The sequence below is a fragment of the Neofelis nebulosa genome, chromosome 8 (assembly GCF_028018385.1).
Source record: "Neofelis nebulosa isolate mNeoNeb1 chromosome 8, mNeoNeb1.pri, whole genome shotgun sequence".
In the NCBI taxonomy this organism is placed as follows: Eukaryota; Metazoa; Chordata; class Mammalia; order Carnivora; family Felidae; genus Neofelis; species Neofelis nebulosa.
The window spans coordinates 45,224,955-45,246,572 of NC_080789.1; the positions used below are offsets into that span (position 1 = coordinate 45,224,955).

At 35.3% G+C, this 21,618-nt stretch overlaps 1 protein-coding gene across 1 annotated transcript in view; it reads right to left on the minus strand.

The window, feature by feature from the left end:
* Positions 1-376: 376 nt before the first annotated feature.
* Positions 377-21,618, minus strand: part of TRHDE (thyrotropin releasing hormone degrading enzyme) — a 395,717-nt gene continuing 374,475 nt past the window's right edge. The window contains exons 16-19 of the mRNA XM_058742021.1: positions 11,975-12,142; positions 11,315-11,455; positions 8,646-8,727; positions 377-3,177 (exon numbers count right to left, since the gene is read on the minus strand). Coding sequence (XP_058598004.1) covers positions 3,034-3,177; positions 8,646-8,727; positions 11,315-11,455; positions 11,975-12,142 — 535 coding nt within the window. The 3' untranslated portion in view covers positions 377-3,033. The remainder of the gene's footprint in view (positions 3,178-8,645; positions 8,728-11,314; positions 11,456-11,974; positions 12,143-21,618) is intronic.

Genomic DNA, 21,618 nt, shown 5'->3' on the forward strand with positions numbered 1-21,618 from the left:
GCCTGGGTGGCGCAGTCGGTTAAGCCTCCGACTTCAGCCAGGTCACGATCTCGCGGTCCGTGAGTTCGAGCCCCGCGTCAGGCTCTGGGCTGATGGCTGGAGCCTGGAGCCTGTTTCCGATTCTGTGTCTCCCTCTCTCTCTGCCCCTCCCCTGTTCATGCTCTGTCTCTCTCTGTCCCAAAAATTAAAAAAAAAAAAAAAAAAAAAAAAAAAAGTTGAAAAAAAAATTAAAAAAAAAAAATAAATAAACTGCAGTTAAAATCTGGTTATTGAAACTCGGGAATAAGCTTACAATTGTAGATAGTAACCTTAGAGGTGGTGCTTCTCTACTTTTTTTTTTTCATCTTAAAGATTTTAAGAAAATCTTAAGGAAAAATGTGTAAAAATGGGGAAAAGTTTTTATTTACAAGTTACTTAGTGATATTTAATATTCAGTATGGTAAATAATTTAGTCCTGTCTAATTGGAACCAAATTTTGCTGTGGTACATATATTGGCACAGTAATATGGTAAGCCTAAGTACTGAACACTTTCAACAATTTGTTATTTCATGCATATATAGGATTTGTAAAGCATACAAAGAAGAGAAAAAAGATAAAAACTCTATGTAGAAAATAGAATTTTATAACTACATTTTACAGAATATTCCAAGAGATATCATTGGTCATTTTATTATTTTGAAAATATTACTTATTTAAACAACTAAAAAACGTTAAAGCCTGATATAATCTTCAACATTGGAAAGGACAAATTATTGAAAAATATGTAGAACAGAAATCCCATCTCAATGCCATTGATACTATTATACCGTTTAACAAACATTCTATGAGGTATTGAACATTGCACATAATTTACACATTTAGGATTTGACATTGTAGCTAAACCAGTTGTTCAAGGCCACTAAAATACTGAAAGAGGATTGAGATTATTAACAGTGGGGAGGAAAAAGAACTATAAAAGCCTTTCTAACTCAAATCTGGAAATATGATTTCGCTCAAAAGAATGTCACAACTAAGAATTTTCAATAATTCATGACACAAAATAAGACATCCACCTCTAATTTTTTATCTATTTATCTCTATTACATGAATCCAATGCTCATACAGTACATGTTTTGGACCCTTACGGCAGTGTGATATTTATTGTTGTCATGTCTCAGAACTTGTCCCTTATGGAGTTTACATATGTGTAAGTACTAGTTAAATTACATGACTTCTGATAGGTGGGACGACTTTTAGATTTAATGCTAAGTATTACTATGTCTCACTAAATCCACATAGTGTATTTAAAATTCACGTGTTTTAATTGAATGAAGTGCTGAAAAATTTAGGTATGAGTAATAGATATTAATTGCTAAAAAGCTAAAATTCAATTTTAGGTGATACTTGCTCAATGGATTAGGAAATTGCTACTTTTTATTAAACTCAAAATAAATCTATGACTCTGGTTTTAAAACACCTATTTTTTTTCCCCAGTGTTCAGTGACGATTAGAATAGATCTTTCTCAATAATTTGCAAGGAGACGTGGAAGAGTGGAGAACCTCAGGAAAATAGAAAGCGGTCCACAAACTTTTAGCTTAGGTCCAGTAGTTGTGCTGGTATTTTATAACGGCCAACTTAAAATATGTTCATTTTGGAGCATCTAAGCAACGTTTGGAGAGCTGGCCTACTGGGTGAGAATGCCATGTAAAATAAGCACTTGTGTTACATAACACACAGCCATGAGAAGGGCTACTTAAAATTCCCTGGCGGAAGACAGCTGTCAATGCCAAAGGAAGAGCTTTGCTCAAGGAAAGTGACTTTCATCGGAACGGACGGCACAACTGGCATCAAAAGTCATTAAATGGTATCAGACGTACTTGAGGTGCAGTCACTTAACGGAGGATTAGATCGACACAGACACAAAGACCAACACACACGAGAGAATTTTCAACCCTCTGGACCACCCAACATGAGATGGAAAAACAAACAAGATGGAAAAGAAACACCTTCTCAGCGCTGAGAATTCTTAAGTGTGCACAATTGTTTGATGCAATGGGAAGTTTGACCAAAATGATGACAGAATCCATATTTAGGATACGAGGCTGCCACTTTAAAGAATTAGAAGAGTGTTTATACATAAATTTTGTTTGAATTCATTTTCACGTAGTAGAATAGACCACTGTTCAGGAAGTAGATGAAAAAATCTATAACAGTTGAGAAATTTAGTCAGGAAATTGTCATGAAGAATAGCGTTGAGATAAATTCTTTTAAGCTTTTTCAAAGTTTGCATAAGTTTATAAAAAGAGATAAAGTTTCTTTGAAGAGATCCTTTGCACAAGTGCAGTGTGCAACATACTATATACATACAGGGTTTCCCTATGTACATATACATATGCATACACTATCTATATGCCTTTTTAAACGTATACACAGCTTTAACTCGAAGAAAATGAGTTAGTAACACAGGAATCATTGCAAGACAATCCAAGTGCTGAAATAAGTGACACTGATCACTTCAAGGGCTGTTTTACCTCTCACATCGACCAGGACTAAGAATATAATTCCTTTTTAGTTTTTCTTTCATCGCAACACTGATTGTCATAGATAATCTTTGTGCTTTTGTATAATGCCCATCCTGGATGTAACAGATATTCACGTACAACATTGGACATTTTAAATAAGCATGCTGAACACAGGCAGGACCACACAACCATGCACAAAATATTCTGAATATGTTTTTCCAAACTGACTGTAACATCAACATGCACCACTATCATATTTGGTCCTGTACAGCAAGGAATGTACAGCTGAAGCAATCATGGCTAGTTTCACTTGCAAGAGTTTCTTTAGAGAAGAACACCCAGTAGAGAAACAAAACAGAATGAATGAAACAAACAAAAAATCCCCCAAAACCAAAAATTAAAAAAAAAAAAAAGTCCTCCCACACGTTAACACTGAAAATCTGGCCATTTTCCACATAGCACATTTTCCTCATTCCATATAAAGCAGTTTTCTCCCAAAATTCTGAGTTGAATTGTTTATAATAGAGCTATTAGTGTCTCAGAGCTTTTCCCAACCACTGGAAGAGCTCATCCTGATAGAGCATTTTCCAGCGCACATTGGCTTCAACGGTCTCCACAGCTCTCAAGAAAGAGGCAGCAGCTACTCCATCGTAATTCTTGATGAAGTTCTTCAGCTGAAAAGAAACATTTTAGAGTAGTAAACATACATGTCTCAGAGAAACTCATGGCCAACATATATAAACAAGATTGTATGTGGAACAAAGTGCCACCACGCCTACAGAAGGCCTACCTAATACGTGAAGCAATCTTACTAACAAAATGAAATATAAGAATTGCATCCATTAGGTGTGAGGTAGTTTCTTTTGGAACTGGAAGGAAAAAAGAGTGGACATTACAGTTCAAAGAGCTCTGAATTCAGCTTCTTGTTTCATAGATAAATATTAAAAGAGATGTGTTTATATTTTCATATATGTTGAGGGGATTGTGGCAAAGGCTAGTTTTAATTATGAATCATATCCAAGGTACAAAATAGCCTTAAAAACTGAATATGAGGGTTAAAGTTCACTCTTTGTTGGTAGAGATAAAACTATTCCTTATCTTCCCCCAAATAAACAGTGTAAGAGCTTGACATTATCTTTGGTGGCAAGGGATTACCAGTTATCAGCTAGTGGAAAAAACTAATGATGCTGTATGAAAACTGGACGGTTAATGACATTGCAATCACCTGAGTAACTCAACTTAGAAGAAATGAAGCAAGAATGTGGACTCATTTAGCTAGAGATGTTGAGCATTTAATTAAAATGTTATAATTTTAAAATGCATTGTTCTTCTTTTCATGGAAAGATTTTCTCTAGAGAGTTCACATATTCTGGGGATGTTTAGGGATTTTATTTCAAGATTAAATACTAGCAGTTTTTCTTTCTGTTTGATATATCTTAAAAAACTGGCAACCAACCAACAATCGCAATGCTAATAGGCGAATGTGAAAAATCAACTTGCAGCACAGAAACATTATGTGGTGTAATTAGTGTGGGGTGTGATTCATCACATGGTGGGTGCCACATGGAAGATATGCCAGGAGGGAAATGTAGTGCATCAAGATTGACTCAGGGACAGAGAGATATGGGGTGGGGAGGATGCAATTAAAATGGACTTTTTAATATCTTTCTGCGTTAATCTAGAAAGTGGTTCGCTGGTAGTTTGGTTTGTTTATGACAGCATTACTTTGATTACATGATACGATGGGTTTTCTCAAAGTTTATCCTCTACTTTCCTACAAAGCCTTGTGCCCCTGCAGCATTAGCAGTAGGTAGCCATATCTCAGAGCTATGTCCTTTATGAGACTTCACAATCACTATGCTTTTATAACCAACATGTAAAATATCCAACATATAACAAAGATTTGTTGATGCTACCCTTAAAACTGATTTGACATTTTACCAAATTTACACATACTAAGCAGAAGAAGGGAAGACATTGGAATTCATTGAATATCTTCTATATATATATATATATATATATGCCTGTAACATGCTCACACATATCTTCAAAGGAAGTTGAATATAAACATTTGAATCATATTTTTAAACTTTAACTGATTAATCCAATAATTCATTTGTATTGATGTGTTTGGACTCATTCAGTCAATATTTCTAAAGCAACAAATAATACATCATGGTCTGTTTTGAATTATATTTTATTATAAAAATATGTATATTGCCATGCATATTACATATGTATATTACAGTGGTATTATTTACGTAGTATATGTCAATTAGGAAAAAAATTATATCTACTCCTCTTGAAATATATTCTGTGCTATTACATACTTTCCTAGGCAGTACTAAATATGCCAGATAATGGTAAATGACCCTTTGGCAACCTTGATTCTGTGGAACATGCTCTTGGCCCCTTGATGAAATAGACGGCAAGACAGCCTGAACACATGAAGTAAAACTCTTAAGTCCTCCTCAAAGACAAACTATGGGTTTGAATATGAATGAGTTATTGACACAAAGAGTAGGTCAGATTACCCTGCAAAAGAACTATCAATAAAAAAAATGTTAAGTGGTGGGTCCCCAGGGATTCATTTCCTAAATCACTATTTAAGTGCACTAAATAACTTCCTTCATGAGCTCAGAGAGCCTGAGGTAACTCATCTGAATCTTAGGAGTAGCTTATTCATCAGAACACATAAGGCCCAACTCTCCATAGCTGGCATAAATTGATCTCATACCCATATTCTTCCACAGCCTTTCTGACAAACGCATGGTGAGAACAGCCATCTAACCGGACCTGGGGTGTGATGATAGCACCTTCCAGACTCCTGCCTGACTTTATAGGGCCTGGAGTAGATGGAAGGCACTTGGCATTCCAGTTTGCTTCTTTCTGCAGCTCTTTGGTAGATTTTCTGCTGTTATTAGCTTTTATTGTTGTGTTTCCTAAATATTTATGCCATCTTGTGCTTTTATTTGAAAATGTTGCAAGTTTAGACGTTTTTATAAAATAGCATTTAGTAACATGTCAGCGTTGTTTGTGCTTCCCGTTCTTAGCCTAAAATTTCTAGACAGGTTTGTTAATTTCTCTATTAGAAAACATTTTAATATTAAAAAACCTCTTATTTTAGGGTAACCTAGACCCTAAGCATCACGAAATAAATTATTTGGAGAGTAAATTACACAACATAATATACTCTCAGTGACTATATAAATGAATTGAAGTAGCTATTGCCCTATTATGAGGTTCATATTTTCAACATTAAAACTGTAAGTGGGGTGTCTGTGATGCACAGGATCTATGTTCTTCCCCAGCCGTGTTGTAGATTAGGTTCAAAAAGGCAGAAAAATGAGTGCTGGAGAGAATTGCTTAACAGACATTAGTATGAAAAACTGTCAAGGGCCTCCGTGGCTCCCTCAGGTTGTACTTCCATTAGTTTAAAATTAAGGAAATAACACACTGTTTCATGGAGAAATATTGTTCAAATTGCTGGAGCCATGTAATTAGAAGGAAATTGCCAGTGTCAGGTACAAGAATGCAGTTTTGGGGAAGGGAGTTCGGGACAATACACATTTCTTTACTGAATGCCCCTAAGGCTGATGGGGATCATTAAAATCTCAACTGAGTTTTCAGAATTCATAAAGATGCTGATTCCCTTTTGATCTAGATACTCTTAAAAATAAGAATATACCCTATCCAAAGGGAGCATATTGGGTTTTCTGTTAGTGAGGCTCATTGGTTATGAGAGGATGAGTCTGGAATTTCCTAACCCCTTTTATTTTAATGAAAGGGGGTTATTAACAATACAAAGTAAACCCCCATACCACTCAACAACAGTGGTCCCCAATCTTAAACACAATGATTAGATAATGAAACTCTGGAAAAGCCTCAGGCAGCAGTTGTCCAACTAGAAAGTCAGCACAAGTAGCTAGATGGTGAAGGGATTCGTTGCTTATGCCACGGACACTATTGTGAAGTTAGCTGCTTGCTGGATAATGGAATAAAAGCCACAATTTAGTTTCAGTTTTGAAACTGCACCTTTCATTATAGGGGTATCTTGGGACATTTCAAATAGCAATTAAATCAAATGGAAAAATATGAAATCCATGTGTGAAATAAATAAAACAAAGTGGTCGGCATATGATAACATCAAATTAATATCCATTTATTTTTTATTAAATTTTTTAATGTTTTTTATTTTTGAGAGAGAGAGAGAGAGAGAGTGAGCACATGAGTGGGGGAGGGGCAGAGAGAGAGGGAGACACAGAATCTGAAGCAGGTTCCAGGCTCTGAGCTGTCAGCACAGAGCCTGATGTGGGGCTCATAATCCCAAACCATGAGATCATGACCTGAGCCGAAGTCAGATGCCCAACCAACTGAGCCACCCAGGAGCCCCAAATTAATATCCATTTAAAAGATGTTTTCTCAGAGTACATGGGTGGCTCAGTGGGTTAAGTGACTGACCCTTGATTTTTGGCTCATGTCATGATCTTATAGTTTGTGGGTTCAAGCTTTGTGTCAGGCTCTGTGCTAACAGCATGGAGCCTGCTTGGGATTCTCTCTCTCTCTCTCTCTCTCTCTCTCTCTCTCTCTCTCTCAAAATAAATAAATAAGCTTAAAAAAAGATATTTTTTCATAGCCTGGGTATTACTGAAGCAAGGGAATTATGAAAGACAGTTTGAGGAAGAAGTGGGAGAGGGAACAGGTGAAAGGCTGCAAGAAAGGGGAAAAGGCAAAGACAGGAGAGAAGACAGGAGAAGGAAGGGAGCAAAAACAGAGAAGGACTAGGGGAAGGAAAGGGTGGAAGAGATTTTTCACTTCTGTGTTCGACTTCTCAGGTTGTGAGTAAATGAATCTTTCACTCACCAATTATTGAATATAAAATCAAGGAATTAAAAGTACTTCCTTTGAATACAGAGAAAATTGGAAGCAATCATTCATTCAATCGTTCTTTCTTTCTGTTTCATATGGGTATGAAAGAAGTCCTTCCCATTTAGCTTCCTTTATTAAAAAAAAATATAGTAAAACATGTGCTACGGCTTTCAAAACCAAATCCTTTAGGGTTGGGAACACATAGCAGGGATAAAAATTGAATTTCAAATCATTACAATCAGAGACTTAGCTTAGCTCCTAGTGTTGCAGGGATCCAAGTGAGTGAATAGGGGACAATCGTACAACATTGGGCAATATTAGAAGATGTTACGGATGGTGCCAGGGTTGATGCTTCTGGGGAAATGCTGCTCAATATGATTATCTCTGTGTCATAGCCTCAGGTGTTCTGTCAGTGAGAGCTGAGGAAACTATGATTCTCAATGCCAAATCTCAGCTATATTTTACAACGGAGTTGCGCAATGGACGAAAAAGTGAAAAATGGTCGAAGCCCAGCTCATCTGAATCATTTCAAAGTATCTATATTTTTTCCTCCCTCCTACATATTTATTCCTCCCCACTTTCCACCCCTCTGTGTTACAAATGTGAGTTAATGGTCAAAAAAAAAAATAGCTGATTTAAATTTCCATAGAAATAAACCAGATAAAAAAGGAAGGAAACATTAGATACACTCCAAACTGGACACTAATCCTTTAAAAAATTGTTTATTTTCATCAGTGAAATTCATGTGTAATCATATCAAGCAGAATTTTAAGCTATTAATCTCAAGATATATTGTCAGACACATTCTCTGTCACACATATGAATTCATTTTATTGAACAGACTAGATAGCATGAAGCATTATTATCACATCCAGTTATCTACTTCCTGTATAGGCCTGTCCACAAAGCAGTGAGACCCAAGTTCTGTACCTTAACACCAGCCTTGATCCTTTGTATCTAAATACTGAGTCATTGTGACAGGATAGTTTTGTTATTTCTAAACTGGGTTGTTCCTCAACTGATTGGATCAAAGATTTCTGGAGTAGAGTCCCCCAGTTTGGGAAACATTACATTTAAACACTTCTCGAAAGCATTTAATGTTTAATATAATAGAAATACGTTTGCAAATAATGAATTGAGTAAAGTCTTTAGCATGTATGTGTGTGTGTGTGTTTTAAAGACATGGATATGAATCTGTTGAAAAAATAAAGTAAATGTATGCCTTCATATGTTTATAAAAGAAAAGCATTAGAACTCATATTAAAATATTTACCTCTTTGAGTTCACTTTCAGTATTAAGAAATTCTGTAACTCCACTAATGAGTTTAGAATTCATAAATAATGCCTCCCCATACCTGGAAAGATGAAAAAAGAAAAGGCTTTATGTTAATATAGGCAGTAATTTAAGAAATATTACTCTAAAGATTTTTTTAGAATACTTTTCAAGGGCTCCATTTGACTAATGTTATCTTATTGCCATTAAAATCTCTAAACATTTCAAAGTCATTTCTCTGGGTAGCAAGGGAGGTGAATAGAGATATGGCTGTGGGGCACCATCAGATGCTCATCTGATTTGGCTCAAAGTATTTTAGAGAGGTCCAAATTGTAGTAAACAAAAACAAAAACAAAACAAAAAAAAGAACTTAAAATTAGATTTAGTAATTATTATTATATTTTCAATCTAAGGACTAAGGAAGAAATTTTTTAAAACTTTCAACTTAAAGTAACCTAGTTTACTATAAGAAAACAAAAATCCCAAAAAAGGAAACGGGACTGTAAGATAAACTTGGGCATTATTAGTATGTCACACAGATCCTTTGGTCTGGTCAGTTAAAACTGACATTGACATTCTCCTTTTTCATGCTTAGAAACTGAGCCAAATTTCTTTGAAATGCTCCCAAAATATTAGCATTTTTTTCATGTAGGCATTAAATTAAAATATTGAGTTGTTTATTTGGATTGCATAATCCTTGTACCACAGATATAAATTCCTGACTCTTGACCTATAGAAAGGAACAATTTGTGTCAGTGTGTTGGAAGGGTTTCTCATTTTACTGATCTCTATTGTGCTAAGGATACCTATCACAGGTTATCTTTTAGGACTTGTTAAATTGACAATATCTTAAGCCTAATTGTTACAGATGGCAAGGAAAAGTGGGGAGTATATGTAGTTTTCCAAGTGTCTGGCTTGATTAATTGGTGGATTATTTACTGAGGAAATGAAGACAGGAGGAAAATGATGGGTTTAGCTTTGCAGGTACACCTCAGCAGCAGGTCCAAACAGACAACTCTCTTATCATAGGGTGAAGCTTAGGTGAAATGTCTCAGTAAGAGATATAGATTTGGGAGTGACTGAAACCATTAGAGTAGATGGCAACAAAAGCCAGGGAGAATCTTTAGCACAGGAAATAAGGAGCATCTTGGACAGTGCCTCCATGAATTCCAGTGTTCTAGGATCGATAGAAGAGTAGGGATGAAGAAAATCCTATTTTTCAACACTTCCATATCTGTAGGTATGTTGAAATCTCAAACTTTCTATCTTTAAGTTAGAGATCAGGGACTCTCAGTGAGACAAAATAAACATATCAAAAACCAAATGTTTTTTGGTAGGGACTAAACTATATATCTACTATGCTGAACTCTGATATACAAAACCACTCCCTAAAGAAATTGTGTATTGGCAGATATTTGATACTCTCTAAAGTGAACTGCTTGTATATACTAATTTCGCTTTCTGTCTGATTATTCACTACATTATATGCATGACAGCAAAGCAAGTTCTAATCTTCCAATCATTCCAATTTCTGAGCTGCAAATACAAAAAAGTCAGTGTGTCTTCTAGGAATATTAGTGCTTTCTGACAATGAAATATCCGTAGATAAAAATGTGTTTTAATAGGATACATTCATTCAAATTGAACTATTTATACAAGGGCAACTGATAAAGTTGTTTGTTAAAAACAAAGTTTACACACCAATTTTTAAGAGATAGAAAACAATAGGTCTGCTTACTGTATGAGGACATTTAAGTTTGAAAACATGTGGCATCTACATGCCCTTTAATAAATTAAATTTTAAAATGCCATACAGATTGTCAGAGTAATAAATCAACATTCATTACAATATATTTAAATACATAATGAAATATTTTCTTAAATTGGGGCTGAAGAATTCTCACCATGAAACAAGATGTCTCAGGAATGAATTCTACTGCACCTAGAACTATACAATGATTCAAATCATGGTTTCATTTCAGGTGTTTATGGTATTTATATTTAAAGGAAACTCAAACAGGGGCGCCTGTCAATTAAGCTTCTGACTCTTGAATTAGGCTCAGGTCATGATCTCTCGGTTGGTGAGATTGAGCCCCACATCAGACTCTGTGCTAACAGTGTGGAGCCTCCTTGGGATTCTCTCTCTCTCTCTCTCTCTCTCTCTCCCTCTCTCTCTACCCCTTCCCCACTTGTGCACACCCTCGCTTGCTCTCTCTCAAAACAAATAAACAATTAAAAAAAACTTTAAAAAAATAAAGGAAACTTAAGACAATTCTACAGCAGTAAAGTTTTCTTGTTATATAAATAATAATTGTATCTGATATATAAATCATTTTTTCCACAACACATTCAGAATATAGAAGTTTTATGATATTTCTTCAACCTTAGACAGTTTAACAGAGTTTCCACAAAAACTGTACTGCTAAACCTTTTTAGTCCCACATTTCTATATATAATCGCAGTTTTTAATCTTCAAAACATGAATAATGCTATAGAATTGTTAAAATAATTCTGAGTTTCCCAGAAGTGGCAACACCCATATTAGTTGACTATTTTAAAATCTAATTCTATTATCTAAGCCTTGGTTTTAACACAAAAAGTTGGGTCTTTATGTCTCATATATCACCTCTAATTTACTCACTCAAGTACCAATGAACTCTTATTTCTACCTGGTATTTAATATCTTCCATTTGTCTCTAAAAAACTTCCAGGCAAGGTCTCGGCCATGTGGATTTCGAGCGACATGGATTATCACATCAATTGCATCTTGATCCAACACCACCTCAGAATTTAGTGATAGATTCAGAAGCCTTTAAAGATAGAATTGTAGGAAAACTCTTAGCCCAATAACTTAAGCATTTTTATAAAACTTCAAAAAATTATATGCATTAATTTGTCATATATTTCAAAAGAATAGATCAGTGTAGACTTTACCAACACAATTTATCAATAGAACAACTTTCTGTTTATAGAAGGGGGAAAAGCAAGTTCGTAATATTTTAATTAACTTGTTAATTAAATTCTGAAAAAATCTTGCAGGTGGAAAATCACAATTCTCTTTTAATGACCTAAACTTAGTTTTAAAAATCTTTATAGTAAACATTTCCTTTTATAATGAAACACTGTCTTACTGTTTAGGTAGAAACAGAGGTATATCTTTCAATTCAACTAGCTTTAGTCAAGTCAACATGGCAGTTTTCCTTAGCTGTAGAAAGTATATTTTAGAGTAACTACAATATACTCAAGGAAACACAATCAAATTCACAATAGGTTGGTTAATAGAGAGTACTTTTATTACACAAATAGATTTAGAAAATCAATTGACCCACCTATTTAATAAGTTCCTATCATCACTGCAAGTTAAGGCTTCCAATAATATTTTCTTCTCAGAAACTGCTGTGGTAGAGTGGAATTTCATCCAGATGAATTCCCAGACATCCTCATCTAATAGTGAGACTCCTGTACAGTAGACGATGTCTCTAACATTTAGTGGTATTCTAAAGAAGCAACCCATGGTGGTTTTCTGTTAATGAAAAGCTTCATAGCATTTAAACTAAAGACAGATGTTGCTTTACTACAGTCAATTTTTAAAAAGATGATTTTGCTAATTAGTTTCTACCTGAAAGAGAATGATATTATATAGTAACAGTATTCAAAAATATTGGCAAGTGAGTGAATAAAATAACATACTTTATGTAATGGTAGTTTTGAATGCAATTTTTGTTTCCATTCTTGATACTCTATTTAAACAAAAACCAGAACACAAATGCTTAAAAAAAACAGTGCAAAGAGGATGCTTTGTATTTCCACAAACAGTAATATACTTATCAACCAATGATCGTGCTGTCATAATTGGTAGACCCAAGAATGACAAGAAAGCCCAGGTTGAAGGGACTAATTTGATTAAAACAAACACTTTGTCCTAAATTCTTAGACAAGTCTCTCTAAAATTATTTTTCTCAAAGAGCTCTTCAAGTTTTGGAATCCAGAAGATTATCAATACAGGTAGTAAACAGATATAAGTAGTAAATTTTAAGAAAGTAGAAATTTCTTTTTCCTTACATTTATAAAAGTAACTATAAAAGTAGACTAAATTTTGACTTTGACTTCAAAATAAATATTGCAGTGGGAAACTGAGTGGATTTAATTAGTCTTGGCCATTTATAAACTGTAAATGTTCATGTTTACTTTACCATAGCTATTTTTTACTAAATATTGTTCTTTCAAGTCTCAGAGTATACCTCACATTTTAAAAACTGAATTCTCTGATAGATCACTCCAATATTTACAAAAAGTTAAAAATGCATTTCTGCTTTGTGTCACATTCAGTGATCTATTGTTTACATTTCTCACTTATAATTTGAATGTGGCTAATAAGAAGTGTTTTCTCTGGATAGCAAGATAAAACAATCTCTTCTAAAGATTTAGGACCTTTGGTTGCCTGGGTGGCTCAGTCGGTTAAGCATCCAACTTTGGCTCAGGTCATGACCTCACAGTTTGTGAGTTCAGGCCCCATGTCAGGCTCTGTGCTGACAGCTCAGAGCCTAGAGCCTGCTTTGGTATCTGTGTCTCCCTCCCTCTCTGTTCTTTCCCTGCTCATGCTCTGCCTCTGTCCTCTTCAAAAATAAATAAACACACAAAAAAATTTTAAAAATAAATAAATATTTAGGACCTTGATGGTTAAAACACTGCTATGGTTGAAGGAGTATTTGGAAAACAGGAGGAAGTGCCTGAATGACTACCAGTAAGATAAGCTTAATCTTATTCTGTTAAGCAGCTAAGTAGGGCTCCAATCAGAATATTGAAGATTGTGTATCAGGACACCATATGTTTAGATTTGCTAGAAGTATCATACAAAATTAATTGTTCCCAGATAGCAAAAACTATATCATTCTGTCTCTTTCAACACGTAATTTGGAGTGTTTGGAGAAAAGTTATTTTAACCTTGCTGTCTGGAGATTTTTTTCTTTGTGGCATTAGAAGGCAAGCACTTTGTTTGGTTGTTTTGTTTTTAAAGAACCAAAAGGAACACAAACATCAGAAGAAACCTGCAAAGAGCTTCAGAAATCACTGCCACCGCATGTAATCATGGTAGATACATTATACCCATCTTTACTAACTATAATAAGAACGTTAAGAAACCTAGTCTTTCTCTAAATCAACCAATAATTCTCTCGGCGCTGAACTAGCCACACTGTCACCTCTAACCTCTTTTTAATTAATTTTTAAAACACAGTTTGATCAGTCATCTTTGAGAAATACGTTGGCAAGAGTGGATTTCCAACCGTAAGTATCCATTCTGTTAGCCAGCACTGAAGTGATACTTGTTAAAATGCAGCCTCTGGGTGACTATAAAGGCATAGGCTAGCGGGGGTACTTAAGGAGCTGCTGTATGGCAATCTGGTCATACACAGAGCAAGGAGGAAAAAAAATCTTAAAAGGGCACTCAGCAATAAAGCGTTGAATATAACGACAGACAGATCACCCTGAAGGAATCTAATGAAAGTTGTCTGTCGCAAAGGAGGTCTTTAAAAGCAAAGCTGCCCAGAATAGGGGCAGGTTCTGTATCTGAAGCTGCAGACGCAAACCAAGAGAAAGACCCCATAATTTGGGTTTGTTCTGCCAGAAGCTGCAGGTCAACTTTCAGGCTTGCCAGCAGCTGTCCTTCCATGCACAGCAGATGTATCAAATTTGATTACTATGAAAATGAGACACACATATGTTTACATATATAATCTAAACCCTGTTGATGGTCCAATGAAAAACAGTGCTCAGTTTCAGCTGCAAATCCCCAACCTCTCAGGAAAAAAAAAATGGCTCTATTAGCAGCTGCTAGGCATATGCATTGCTTAAGGTTCACAAGGCTCCTTCCAAGAGGAAGGACAGAGCTGATTAACCACAGAATACCGCTCTGGTTTTTCCAGCATCTCTCCCCACGGCATCGGCTCCCTATCTTCCTTACCCACCCACCAGATAAGGAGTCAAGGTATAGTTCACAAGATTATTGTACTCATCACTGAAGATAAAACAAGACTGGTGAGACTTGAATTTACTAAGGGCCTTGGTTCCCAATGATTTCCATTGTTAATGAAGCCCCCTTTGTTGCTAAATTTGTAAAGATGTTCTAATAGCATTTTAGCAAAATGATTGCTCTGGGGACAGTTTAAGATCTCTTTGTATAAACCAAAGTCATTAGGAACAAATGGAGAAGCTCATTTGTTTGGAAAGCATAGGCTGAAAACCCCACAGAACCCATAGTTATGAGCAGTACAAATGAGTTTTGTGAGATCCTTCATACCAGGCTTGCAGGGAGACAGGGATCCTTTTCGTGATCATGGAAATTGTCTATGAGCATGTGAATATCCCACAGTCATTTATTTTTAACTGCTTCCTCAGAAGCAAATATTTTAATGGAATTTTATTATCTGAGAAGGAAAGCTGTGCTTGTTTTTCTGTATGTGTGGTATACATAGAGAGGAGCAGGCCTAGTCTCTCTAGCTGCCTTTGTAAGAGATGAACAGAGTAAGCCTTAGCCAAAAGTGTCTTTATCTTTTCTAGGATATAACATTGCAGAAATTATTACCTAATTAGTATAACTTACACCATATTTTTTTTCTATTCTCATTTTAAACAGGATCATCACGGAGTTCATTTGTACAGTACAAGTTTTGAAAGCATAAAAATTCTAAAAGCCTAAAAATATCACCTTGAAATAATCTATTTTGTATTTTGGTGATGTGTTTAACCTTTTTTACTTTGCCAAAAGCAAATGCACAAAAACAAAATGCTTTGGGGTAGGAGTTAAAACAATTAAGTAGGTGGAAAAATAGAGGCATGCAACTTTTATAAGATTTTTTTTTTTTTTTTACTGAGTTAAATAATGATGGTGGAATGAGACTAGTATTTTAAATCTTAGTAAATTGGAATTTTAATTATTAAATGGAAAATTGTGAAGTAGGTTGATAAATTAAGATAAATAATTAGAAAAATTTCCAAAGATTTTGCTCTAAAAGTTTTCTCTGCTACATTGTTTTTTTAAGGTAAGAAATCAGGGGCACCTGGGTGGCTCAGTAGGTTAAGCATCTACGTTTGATTTGGCTCAGGTCATGATCTCAAGGTTCCTGGGATTGAGACCCACATGTGGCTCTGCACTGACAGTTCAAAGCCTGCTTGAGATTCTCTCTCTCCCTCTCTCTCTCTGCCAGTCCCCAGTTTGCACTCCCGTGTGCTCTCTCTCTCTCTCTCAAATAAATAACTAAACTTAAAAAAAAATTAAACATCAGGACATACCTACAATAACAATAAGGGACTGGTTTAAATTAAGATATAAATAGTTACTAAGAATAATATATTATAGAGTAATATTTAATAATATGGTAAAATACATTATTTAATATAATGAAATATATTATTAAGGATGAGTATAATACATATATAATACAACAACTTTAATTAAAAAAAAACATAATGTGTACATTAGATTAAAAAAACTAAAAGAAAATGGGGCGCCTGGGTGGCTCAGTCGGTTGAGCGTCCAATTTCGGCTCAGGTCATGATCTCATGGCTTGTGAGTTCGAGCCCCACGTCGGGCTCTGTGCTGACAGCTCAGAGCCTCGAGTCTGCTTCAGATTCTGTGTCTCCCTCTCCTGCTGTGCCCCTCCCTCATTCATGCTCTGTCTCTCTTTCTCTCAAGAATAAATAAAATATTAAAAAAAAAACTAAAAGAAAAATAAAGAGACTATTAATATTTGCTTTTGGGTTGGGGAATTATAGATAACTAGTCTTTCTTTTCTTAATTCATATATTTCAAATTTAACCATTTAAGAAATATTACAATTACTTTGAAAATATGATAAATAAATGTGTAATTACACTTGTAAAGACACAAGTCTGTTACTATTAGAGTAAAACATATTCCAATACTGAAAAATGTTGTTGAATAATATGCAAAAACAATTCTGATAGTACAGTTAAATATCTCCCAGAGGAAATTATATTTGCCAAAGGGAAAAAAACATATTATTTTAAAATATAATTTTGATGCTTAATCATGATATGGGTCTATTTCTAAGCAGGTTCTCAGTAGACCTAATTGGACCAATAACTGCCTCTAGGACTGGGCAAGTCAAGGTCATTGCTTTGGGCTTCATCTTTCACCCTAATTTGATAAGGCTAGAGTACAAGAGTTCTAAAGTCCCTTCCTGCTCTGTTAGTACAAGATTCTTTTCATTAGCGATGTGGATTTAATTATTTTCAAAAACAATGAAAAAAATTTCTGAAATCACTCTAAGAGCCCCTGTTTATTTCAGTGGCACCAAACATGAATATAGAGTGTGGCCTACCATTTAATTTATTTTAATTAATTTGCATTTAATTAATTCATTTGAAAAATCGCTTGCCTAATCTAAAAGTTAAAAGATAGCTGTGGTTGAGGCTTCCTCACCAACATTCTGAATCTTGTTTGACCTTTTAAGTACTAGCACTTTTACTTCTTCCTGAGTAATCCCTGACTTTAAAATATCAGACTGAAAAATAACCTGCGTTTACAAAGGTCTATCCTGTTCACAATAGTCCCTATTGCTTCTCTCATTCCATCTCCATTCCTTTGTCCCTTGGCTGCTCCTGAGAAAACTATCTTGAATAAAACTTAAAGCTGTTTAGAAAGAATATGTGACTTTTTTGCACCTAAGCATCAGTTTCCTCATTTGGAAAATGGGAAAAATAATTCTTTACAAGGTTATTACAATAATTAAATGCGATAATGTTTATCCAGTGCAGCACAGTGCCTGGTACCTATCAGGGGCTCAGTATGAGTGTTATCTAAATGCTGTGCATAGCCAAGTGCAAGGTACATAGAAAATTGTCTCAATATGTGGTAATGACATCCCCCTCGTCAGTTTTATTACTGTAAGTAGTAGTATGAAGTGGCAACAAATATCTCTCTCCATCTTTCCCGAAAGAGTACAGGACTAAAATGAAAGCAGATATAAAGTTTTTAGACAACCTCTCTACAAGTGAATGAGTAATTATAAAAACATGACTGACAATACATGAAGTTTAAGGCATTACAATAAAATACACTTTTAGAATCCCACCTAACTTGACCGGTATACTTGTCAATCAAACGTGCCACTGAATCCATATAAACACCCTGGCAACCAGAAGCAGTATTGTTTCATAGCATCTCTTCTCTACTAGAATCCTAGCAAAGGGAGAGCAGAACCCAGGTGAAGTATGAGACCATGACGGGTGGGAAGAACACTAGGCAGCAACGCGGTTGGCCAGCACCCTTCCCACAGCAGCGAGGGTTGCTGTTTTAGGGGCTCCGCCCACTTGTGTCTGCACGGTGCAAGTTCATTCCTATTGCAACTTAGGCATAACAAAAGAAATGCTAAACCAGTATTCATGACCTTTTAGTCCTCAAAAGATAGAGTGGATAAACCTGGTGGATAATAGGCCAACCAACGATATTTAAAATTCCTGGGTTCTGAAATGTTCAATACCTATTTATATTTTAATTTTGCATATTTGCAAAGAGGTATATGCTGTTCTTTCCTGAAGAAAGGAAAAATGATTGCTGAAGGGGGCTCATTTTAACTGTTAATATCCTGAATGTACCAAAGATTATATTTTAAGATAACAGCACTCCTTTAAAATGACTTTTATGACTAAAATAAATGTACTTCAAAAGTGACATTCACTTTACTTAAACTGAAAAAATATATATGAAATTACACTTAAAATTTTTAAGTCCCATATATAAAGTAGCTCTTATTTCTACAGGGTAGGAAGGAAGAGGTTTGGTGAGGGTAAATATTTAGGCTATAAAACCACTTTTTAAAATATAATTGTTAAAGCACAAAACGTAAGAAACTAGGTGGCTCAGACAATATTACAATGAGGATAAAAAGGAGACATCAAAGAAAAGGTAGAAAGAAAAGACACAAGCGAGAAATGTACAGAGAGGCCAGAAAATTCAGCACAATGATGACAAAGACAGGCAGTGACAAAGAGCTACAGAAAAGTCAATGGGAAAAAAGCAAATAATTAGAGAATTTGCGACCTGATTTGATTAAACTGTTTCTTTGCCCTGGATTTTAAACACTCTACTGAAAAGCCTAGAACACTGCTATTTAACATTTCATAACTCAGAACCTCATGACATCCAGAATCAATTATACCCATGAGAGCTCAAAAAAAATCAAACTGCTTCCTAACAAAAGTAAAAAAAAATAAGATACCTCTGATGACTCACTCTGAAACAGTGAGCCTGCTAATATAAATAGCTCTAAGAGCATAACATCATTTAAAACTTTAGAGGTATACAATTGTAGTAGAAGTTGTGAAATGGCTGATTAATTGCCCTATTTATAGACGCTTGTGTTAAAGATGAAATAATTGGGGGCGTGTGGGTGGCTCAGTCAGCTAAATGTGAATCTTGATTTCAGCTCAGGTCATGATCCCAGGGTTGTGAGATTGAGCCAGAGTAGGGCTCCCTGCTGGGTGTGGAGCCTGCTTAAGATTCTCCTTCTCTCGCTCTCTTTCTCTCTCTCCAGCTCTCTCTCTGTCTCTGTCTCTCTCTAAAAAAAAAAAAAAAAAAAAAAAGGCAAGATTAATGGTTTCCTGATTATCAGGTGCCCATTATCCATGGCTTCTCAAAGAATCTGCTCTGTCTTGAGCTGTGCTCTTTAAGTTTCTTTCATTCAACTATGGTCATAGCACTGTAAACCTGCTGTGATAAGAAGTCTAAATTTACATGTGTATAATGGTGTTGTCTGAATCATGATGATTAGGAATCAGTACATTAACTAGGAAGACAGGAGATAATGATGGGAATGACACATTAGTAACATCAGCAATCCATAAGCACTGTTCTCATTCAAATCATGACCCATGCCTGAGTGTTTATAAAAACCCCACTGGATGACACTGGGCTCCACCTTGACAAATAACTCCTATTGCCCAGAAATAATTTATAGCAACATTCATTGTCTTTTGTATTCTTCATAGAAAGGTTGGAAATTACATAGATTTATTGTATCCATCAAAATACTACATCTATAAATGTGAGGGCTTGTGCAAATGTGGTTTAGTTTCATTTCTAATGCACTATCAAGGTCACTGAAGTTAACAAGGCTGATTCTCCAGCCCAGGGAAGAATCAACTATGACAATTTAGTTAATTTTTTTAGTCATAAGCACTAAGCTGTCATGGGTAGGCAATAAGTAATGTATTTTTCTCACTAGCAACATCCCCAACTAAAAGTAGATTTTTACTTCGGTCAAAAGTAAAATTTACTATTTGTGTGTGTGTGTGTGTGTGTGTGTGTGTGTGTGCACTAACCAACATGTAATTCTGTAGGTTTTCAGAGGCTTAACTGGTAGACTCACTAACAACAACAAAAAAATGCTGTACTTTTTAAAAATACAGAAGTATTCTTATTTGTATCAAATCCTAGGTACTCTAGATGTTCTTTAACTTCACTTTGACCTTTCTGTGAAAAGCAGTGAAATCCCTGGTAAACCTCATATATGTGTGTGTGTGTGTGTGTGTGTGTGTGTGTGTGTAAGTGTGCGTGCACATGCGTTAATGAATAAGGATAAATTTAATTAAATTTGATAATTAAAAATAGTTAAAAAGAATCTATTCCTGTTATATAAGGTAATAGAAAATTATTGGGAAAAAAACCAATAAGCTGGGTCCTGGAAGAAAGGGGAATGGCAAAAGTGAATGATAAAATTACAAAATAAGGCCAAAAGGCATATTTTGCACTGGCAGATGATAAATATAAGAAAAACATACTTTTGAAAAGACACAAACTGGGGTACTTGGGTGGCTCAGTTGGTTGTGCGTTGGACTTCGGCTCAGGTCATGATCTCGCGGTCTGTGAGTTCAAGCCCCATGTCAGGCTCTGTGCTGACAGCTCAGAGCCTGGAGCCTGTTTCAGATTCTGTGTCTCCCTCACTCTCTGCCCCTCCTCCACTTGCGCGCGTGCTCTCTCTCTCTCTCTCTCTCTCTCTCTCTCAAGAAATGAATAACATTAAAAACAATTTTAAAAGACAAATTTTTTGATTTTCTGAAATAACTGAAATGTATGTATTTACATGTACATGTAACCGGCAGGTACTCTGCATACACAAGGAAGCAGGGTGTATATTGGATGCCTGCCCTCTATATTGCAGAAAAAAATAAGTAACATTTATTTATATATGAAAATAAAATAGAAGTCACTCAACTTTTTTTATATTTGAAATTTCAATTATAAGAAGAATCTCAAGTCATGAAAAAGAAAAAAGAAGAGACTCTTTCAAAACATTTAGAAGGGATCCTAAGAAATGAAGATGGGTTTTTTGCAGTGAATTTTAGGGATATCGCTACATAATTATTCTATTTTCATACCACTGACCATTCCCATGTATTTTACACATTTACAAAAAGAATTGGATGAAGACTGATGATAGTACTTTTGTCTGAATTTTATGAGGAGTAAGAAGTGCCTTCTAGTATCCCGTTCTTGATAAAAACCTGAAGGAAGAAGTTAAGGAAAGTTAAAAGTTCAACTGTGTCTCTGTGCCATTCCTTGATTTTCCATCAAAGAAAGAATAACAATGCAAAATGTTGATTACAAACCAAGTTTCAAATATGAGAGGCTGAAGATGTGTGTATGCATTTACTAGAGCTTTCATAATCCCTAGCAAATTACCACCAATTTAGTGGCTTAAAACAACAGAAATGTATTCTCTCACATTTCCTATAGCCAGAAGTCTAACACCAACGTGTCAGCGGGATCGCTTTCTTCTGGAGGCTCCACAGAATCTGTTCTATGCCTTCTTCTAGCTTCCTGTGCCTCCAGCAATCCTAGCCATCCCCAAGCTTGTAAATGAATTCCTTCAATTTCTACCTTAGGGCTTACCCTAAATCCATGTGATCTCATTGCAAAATCCTTAATTACATCTGCAAAGACCCTATTTCC